General features: G+C 29.0%; 1 protein-coding gene across 1 annotated transcript; it reads left to right on the top strand.

Moving 5' to 3' along the window:
• Positions 1-910: 910 nt before the first annotated feature.
• Positions 911-3,771, top strand: LOC108769529 (venom protease). Its single transcript, XM_018520549.1, has 4 exons — positions 911-1,047; positions 1,135-1,463; positions 3,287-3,507; positions 3,589-3,771. The coding sequence occupies exons 1-4, from the start codon at positions 911-913 to the stop codon at positions 3,769-3,771; spliced, it is 870 nt and encodes a 289-aa protein (XP_018376051.1).
• Positions 3,772-8,892: the final 5,121 nt, after the last annotated feature.

Below are 8,892 nucleotides of genomic sequence, written 5' to 3'. Positions count from 1 at the left end.
ATATATATATATATATATATTATATATATTATTTTATATATATATATATATAATTAAAATAGGTATACCTTGTGTATGTGTAATACAATTAATTTTCTCCGAAATCACCGATAATTTAAAAAAATGTTTCAGATGAAAATGGAACGGTTTCGAGGAAAATTTTGGGTACTCATGTAGTTAGGGCACTTTGGAATACTCATGGCTTAGGTAAATCCAAAGAATTCCTGTTCGATAATGCCCTAGAATTCACTTTGAACGAATTTAAGCTACTCTATGAAAGGTTACACATTAAACACACACTTATCTTGGTTTATCATTCTCAGGGCCGGTTGTTCCATTTTTAGATAAACTATATATGATAATTTATCTATTGGATAAACACAAAAGAGTAAAAAAGTAACAGCATAAAAGAGTAAGAGAGTAAGACATTTTTTAGATATTAATATATCATTAATTTTAGATATTAATATATCATTAATATTTAAAATTTATTTTAAAAAGCATATAGTTTTCTGAAATACGTTTTATCTGCTGAAGTTTATCGAAAGGTGGAACAATCCAGCCTCAGTCGGACAGTAAAAACGAAAGATTTAGATGCGTATGTATGTTCTACGGATTTCCTAGCATGCTAGGAATATTCAAATTTTCCAGCAAAGCAGAAACATCTTATCGAGTCTTATAAAAGGAAAATTCTTGGACTGCAGCGATAGTTCCTTGAGTTCGTTACAAGTAGTTACACAAAATCCTAGTATAGTTATATGTCCGAAACTAATATAAGTTTGCATAAGTTATACAAGTTATTGTACACAAATTATAAATAAATTTCTTTTTTTGGAGTAATATTTCTCGAGAATCTTACATTTTAAAGTTTTATCGGAATAACGTTCTCAAATTTACGGAATAATCCATCATGAATTTGAAAAATGTGAAAATATTTTTGCATTTTCTAATTTCATTAACAATGTGTCAATATATTCAAAGTCAGTCCCATGCATGCACACATACACCTGACTATAATTTCGTGAAAGGCCTGAGTAATTATGATAAGTATTTAGTAGTACATATATATATATTGTATTCAGAACAATATTTAAGTAATTTTTTCTAAATGATAAATCTAGAAGATTCAACTAGAATAGCGGGCGGACTATATGCAAGACTCGGAGATTTTCCGTACATGGCACTGGTGCAACAAATCCTAGGTAACGGAAACATCGGACAATGCGGAGGCACAATCTTATCAAAAAGATGGGTTCTCACGGCCGCTCATTGTGCGGAAAACTACCCAAAAAGATTTTTGGTAACTTTCGGTATCATTAACATCCCGTATGGGATAAGCTACGATTCTTATCGAGGTTCCGGTGTGTCCATGATGGCGACTCAAGCGTTGGTACATCCATATTACAGCCAGGGCTTCAACGACATTGCTCTAATTTATATACCGCATGATATTCCGTTCTCTAGTAAGTATATTAGAATTAACCCTTATCGTACAAGGTCGGGTCATTAGTGACTGAGCGATTCCTGTTCGTGTAAGTTTCTTTGAATCTTTCGATAATTATAAATTATACTACATTTTATTTTCCAAAATGAAGTTCAATATTTATTCTAGAAAGTTGAAAGCAGGTTGATGAATTTTTAGAGATTTTTTAAACCATTCTGGAGCATGTTCGTATTCCCATCTGCTCGGATGTCATGACATCCTTGTTGTTTACTGAATGTTAAATAAGGATGATATGACATCCGAGGAACACTCAGATGGGAATCAGAACACGTCTCTGAATAGGTAAAAAAAAAAAAACAGACGGATTCTAGTGACCATGTTTGGATGAATGAGGCACCAAATTGTACCTTGTATTGTAATGGTTAATATTTCTCTTCCTTTTTTCTTTTGCAACTATTTACACGTCCATGTTATTTAATTATTCTATACGGAAAAAAACGCGAAAACTGAAAACAATTTATTTATAACAAATAGTCTTATCAATGCGGAAACTTCATAGTTACACAAAAATGGTATTGTATATTTATACAGGGTCCGGCCGAATAATATGTAAAAGCGGGCACGACGTGATTCCTCATGAAAAAATAAACAAAATATATAGAATAAACTTTTTCGATCTTCTGCTTAGTTTTCGAGAAAATCGAGTTCGAAAATCCACTGTGTACGTATGCTGTTGCGGCTACAAGGGAACCTCTCGAGGTGTTTAATTCTGATTTTAATGAAATTTTGTGAACTTATAGCTTACGTAAAGAGATGAATTTAGAAAATATCAGTTGCGGCTAAAAAACAGTTTGAAGGGGTGAAATCACCCCTTACGTATACAGCGATTTTCAGCTTTTTCCGTTATATCTCGAAAAATAAGCAACTATGAATCAACTCAAATGGTGAAATTAAAACTCTCGTTTTGCGTGTGCCCTCTTTGAAAATAAACATCTGCTAAGCAGGGTTGGTAAAAAATATGTTTTAAGCGTGTTTTAAACAGTTCAAAACATGCTTAATTGGTGTTTTTAATATGTTTTAAATATTTTTTTATAGTACTATTTAAAGCATATTTGAAGCATTAAAAACATATTCAAGAAGAAACACAATATGTTTCATTCTTAAAAAAAACATTAATCTTTTACCAACCCTGCTGCTAAGGTCAATAATAATAATATTGCTAGGGACCGAGAAGTGGAGCACAATGGGTACTCCCGCTGCGTGACGTGTACCTGTTCCTCAGGCTGTACGAAAGTATTTCGAATTTTGGTCTAACTTTACGATTATATTTTCTGAGAGTAATATTATTAAGAGAGAGAGAATCTTTATTTTAAACTACATATGCGAGAACACAATTAATACTTAGAAATTAAATTGCCTATAACTATCGAAGCTAGATCTTCATTGCTTAAATAATTCAATCTTGAACTACTACATATACCATATATGTATTATACTTGCATATATGTATATCATATTGTAGTCTTTTGAACTGCGCGTCGAATTGTTTTTCCGGACTATAAACATAATTAAACTACTAGTAATTGCGAATTAAATTGACAAGCAATTTTAATAATTTGATGCTACAATCAGGCATATTATAAAGATGTTAATATGTTGAAAAATTGTTCATAAATTTATTTATTTATATAATATTACAGTAATATTATTGATTAAAGTAAAAAGAATCGAAAATTTTGACCCTTTAAACCAGGTTCTCCCCTTAAAAAATATTATGAATATTAATATAATGTCGCAGCATTGATATTAAAAAATAGTTAAATATACATTTCTCTATTTTAGGAAATATTCAACCGATAAACCTTCCTTATGAAGAAAATTTTGACGATAAATCTGCTTTGGTGATCGGTTGGGGAAAATATTACACGAATAGCAAAGCTTCGACAAGACTTCAGTACGCCGCACTGCCGATTATTAAAAATACTGTATGTAGGCAATTCTGGGTCCAAGTCACTGAGAAAGAGATTTGCACGGCACCAGGGTTAGGACGAGACGCTTGTCAGGTAAAATAATTAAAAATAGTAAAATAATGCTATAAAATGAGTCACTATAAATACCTATAAGTGAAATACACTCTAATTTAGGGCGACAGCGGTGGCCCACTCGTTATAGTGGAAAATGGCATGCATACTCAAATCGGTATTGTGAGTTACGGAGACGCAGATTGCCCTAGCAATCAACCCGGCGTTTTCACTAGGGTTTCGTCGTACATAAGCTGGATTGACGAAATTATAATGGGATCGTTTAATACAGACTATACTTTTTGATTTTTTTAAATGTTGGTATATTTAAATACATATGACAAATAATATTAAGAAGATTCACGTACATAAAATGTCCGTAAAAACACGTAACATTAAATCCAAAATGTCATAATCAAATTGAAGAATTTAAATACCAAGATTTGATATTAAAAAGTATATTTTGTATGTGTGAAGTGATGAATAAGCTTAATACAGAATTTTGTTATCATATACTCTCGATAATTTAAATACATAATATATATTACTTAAAAAATTGATATTTTTAAATGTACATTTAATGCATACATATTTTTTTTTTGTAAAACACTGCTCTTTATAAAACAACGTAAAATATATTTATAAAGATACATTCTTAATTGTATATATTATAAATATACATATAAACATATTTTTTCGCATTTCACAAAAAGTAAAGTATCTCAGTAAAAAAAAAATAGAAGAGAAATTTTCAAAGTACATTGTAGTTTAATTAAAAATCAAAATTTACTAAAATGATGAAAATTAACAAAAAAATATTTTAAAGTAGATTTTCTAAGCTTTAAAATAATTTTATTTTAATTGGTGTAATAATTTTTCAGGATATCTGCTTTCTCGCTTAAAAACTCATTTTTACAAAATGTTTTTAAGAAAAAAAATTTTTGTTGTTGTTTTCAATTCACATACATTTTTTAAAGACTTTGTCTTAAGGTGATTGTATCACATAGGAGCGGCTTATGAGAAGGCAATCGCCCGAAGCGTTAACGCATGAGGGCACCATTCGACGGTAAAAAAAATTACTGTTAAAAAATTGCTGCAGATCGCAATTTTTGAAGAATAATTTTTATTTCCCCACTGTGCGCTAGTATTTGAGAATGAGTTAATAAGCAAAGTGAATTTTAGTGAATTAAGTAGTAAAGCAACTTTCTAAGATTTTATAATTAATATTTGCCTGATTACCCCCCATTTTCTTCGGTTTAGGATATTCTATTTATCTATAATCCTTTAGTTTTTGAGCGAATTTCTAAATATCGTTATTGCGCTATAATTGAAAAACTACTGTCGCTCCTTGTCTGGCACAGGAAACTCCTTGTCTAGCACATGTTAAAGGCACATGTGTAAGGCGTGTAAAAGACCTAGTGGTTATTTCGTGATACATACGTGTAGAGGAATAGTAAAGCATGTTATATATAGCAAAATACAAGTGCTTTACTTTCGTATTCTTTATTTAATTTATTGAAACCCTTGCATTTTTGCCATATATCCCACCCATTATCTATATATAGCAAAAATGCAAAATATTTCAAAAAGTTTATTTTTTAATACGAAAAATAATATTTCGGATTTCTAATATTTTTTTCATAGTGGATAGTACAAAGTTTTTACTGATATAGTTCGTTTATTTTAAACATAGTAAATAATACTTAATAAATTAAGTTTTTAATAGGTGCGGCGTATATACCGGAGTTACCCTAATAGTAGTATCTCGATGTTATTGTTTCATTAAATAAAATTTTATGATTTATTTAAAATTGAAAATAAACTACATAATGTTTAATCCAAAATAAACGTACTAACTTCGAATGCAATTATCTTTTGAACATGCCTGGTTATTCCCTCTCAAAATGATACGTATGTATAGAGAACATCATTATCTTCAAATAGTAAAAGCTTCAAACAAATCTTTAGAAAAGTCATTTTACGATACAACTACTTTAGTTTCTTTTAACTTTTCGCAAGATGTGAGAAAATCACGAGCATTCTTAAATTTACGACTTCTAATAAAACGTTGGTTTATCAACAAAGTTGTGTAATTTCCATAGATAAAGCGTTATTTTAATGAAAATTAGAAATAAATTGATTTTTGTTGATTTTATTTCGTTGATTATTATGTCGGTCAATATTTGTATGTGTGATTTTTATAGACGTAAATGGCAACTACATACACGTGTATATTCGCGATAAGAAAATCACTTTACATATTATATATGTAATAATAGCTATGCAAGCAACAAAGTCGCGATTTACGTTGCGTTCGTATGTAAAATTGCATACCGTAGCGATAATATGCATTCCTTGACAATATTATCAAGGAATGCATAATCCGTTTTCAGAAAACTTTTACTGTCCTCGAATGTGCAAAGTTTTGGAAAGCAGTATTAAATATGCGATGATATGTCTCCTCATGTATAAATCACAATAAGATTTCTTGATTTCATCATTATTTTTATCATCTTTTTTTATTAAATTGGACTATACAAAGTGTTTTGTTTAACTTGAGCACTTAGAATATCTGTGTTGTTTATAATAATATAAAAGAACATTAAAAAGAAAGCTTGTTAGTTTCAAAGAAACAAATATTATGATAAGCATACAGATTTTTTTCACAAACAAAATTTTTTTATATTTTATGAGATTTCAAGGTAAAAAACAAACCTATTGTGTGATTATTTTTTAAACTTTGTTTAAATGTGCGTTAACCTTTTAAACAAATTATATCCATCTTTACTAATATATAATAAATATAGATTTTAATCTAAGTTTTACTTACTTTTGTTTTTTCCTATAAATTAGAAAAAGATGAAAAGTAAGCCGAGTAAGTGGTATCGAGAGTAAAGTTAACTGGTATAGAAATGGGCAATAGTCGCTCCGGATGGTTCGATTTAATAATAGACACGAGGAAAAAAGATAAGATGAGCTATGAAAAGAAAGCACAGTCCAGATTTTAAGATGACACATAAATATATATACCTGAGACCTTACATGAAGGCCTCGTCGTGCGTGGTCCTGTTAAAAAAAAGTCGACACCCGAAGTAAAAACAACATATTTCGAGCATTTATATATAATATATAGTTATCTAAGAATTAATAGTTTTATTTTTTCCGTTTATATAGAACCGGAAAAGATATGCATACCGGAACAAATGTATACATGTGCGTTTGTAAATACGGCACCGAAGCTCAATGCGTGTATCTATGCAATCTTGAAGGGAATAAGGCTGGATTAATCTCTCGTTCGATTAATCTCAGTTTACTAGCTCTTTTGCTCTTTTATTTATAGATAAGCTATTCTGTAGTTTATCTGAAGGTGCAGGAACACAACCGACTATGTAACAATGACTTTACTTATACAGTACAAAAGTTTACAACATTGTTGCAAAATTTGTTATTGCAATATTGTAACGCTAGCATGATCTGTGCTTTATAAGCGGTAACTGCCAATTCTTTTTGACAAAGATAAATGTAACTGCACGAACTTTCTCGTTTACGCGTTAATTGAGTGTAATAATTAATATATGTTATATGCTATACAATGATTAATTAATATGCTATATATGTGTGTGTGTTATAAAACAATTACGAAATTTTTTTATATATGTATATATAATTTTTTGTTAGCTACATTTCATGTTAGCTATATTTCAAATTTATTTAACAAGATCTAAAATGCACATTTTGATCTTGTTAAACATGCAATTTGAAGGAATTTAATCATTAAGTAATATTTTAATTAAATTGATGGTAAAAAGATTTATTTATAAATATATAAAAATTTGAAAATCATAATCAACAGTTTCAAAATTATATGTACTTTGAAACGCAAAATGTGTCTATTTTTTATGACTGTGTTTATGGAGATCTTTAATTATAGCATTTTATTTATATCTTTGAGTCATCATGATATTTATTAAACATGATAGTATCAACATATTAATATAATATTTGTACATTAACTTGGTTATAAATGATTAATAAAATTAAAAGGCCTTAGAAGAAAAAATAAATATAATTTTATTTATTATTCCCTGAAGTGACAAATATCACTTATTAGTTACAGTAAAGCTTAATGTATTTAAGTTTAATTACAAACTATTGTATAAAGTAATAATAATGTGGCAAATGAGAACAGCGCTGTAAGTGGAACGTAAATTATATATTTGGACTATGAATACGTTACATTATAATTTTTCAAGACATTTTCGCCTTTTTTTGAACTATCTTTTGCTCTATCTAATATAATAACACGAAGCAAAACCTCACGTTCGGACCATGGTGCATAATCGTCTGTACAAAGGCAAACGACAACAGCAATTTTCCAAAAAGTGCAATTGAGATCAAATTGATATGAATTTTGTATAAAATACAAAATAATTATCATTATATTTAAAAGTTATTACTCTCATATGTGTATTTATTTCGAAATTATATTTATATTACTGAATAAAATAAAAGCTTTTTGTTAGATATTAAACACCTCAATCTAGAATTTCGATTGTATCCACTTTCCGAATACATATAGGTTCTAATATTATTCCAGATGCAGATGAGATAAACTTTAGTGCTCATTTCTATCAACTATCTATTAATTTTAATCTTGTTTTAACTTATATTTTACCTTTTTTTTAGTTCTAAAAATTAGAAAAACCAAAGAATAAATTAAACCGAAATTGCAGTTAATCTACATTAGTAGAAATGGACATAAATTACCTCAGTAAACAAAATGTTACATGTAATGTACATGTAACATGAAATGTCAGCAAAACAAGATAACTGTAATATAACACTGTGTGTTACATACATTACACGTAACATTGTGTTTGCTGGGACGTAGTTCATTTATTTTTATCTTCAAGTTGCTTCATAGATTACGCTGTCCGACAAAAAGACTACGCATAAATCTGACGGAAAATGAATTCCAGTCGAATTGGTTGAAATTTTACTATAATGTAGATCATGATGTCCAGATCAAAAGTTCTCATGAGCACGAGGTCCAAAAACTGATAGTTTTTGAGATATTGAAGGTCAAATGTTGGAATTTAGCCATATTTTCAATATTTGATATTTGTTTGTCTGTTTGCTAGTATTTATTAGTAAATTTAAGATCACTGAATCCAAATCCGTCCAGCAAAAGATGCTCATTACGTCAGACTTTTTAACTAAATCGAGTAATATGAGCAAAAACATAGCGTTTTTTGCTACATTTATCACTTTTTGTGGTCAAACGAAATTTTATTTTTCAATTTCATTAACATCACTTTAAAGAGCTTAACTTTACCTTTAAAAAGAATTTTTATCTTTTACTGTGCGATTTTTTTTATCGAGATATTAACGTTTCCTAAAACTTAAAATGGCGGATTCAAATTGGAG

Source organism: Trachymyrmex cornetzi, unplaced genomic scaffold (assembly GCF_001594075.2).
Source record: "Trachymyrmex cornetzi isolate Tcor2-1 unplaced genomic scaffold, Tcor1.1 scaffold92, whole genome shotgun sequence".
Classification (NCBI taxonomy): domain Eukaryota; kingdom Metazoa; phylum Arthropoda; class Insecta; order Hymenoptera; family Formicidae; genus Trachymyrmex; species Trachymyrmex cornetzi.
The sequence above is the reverse complement of the archived record's forward strand: the minus strand, read 5'-3'. Positions and strand labels throughout refer to the sequence as shown.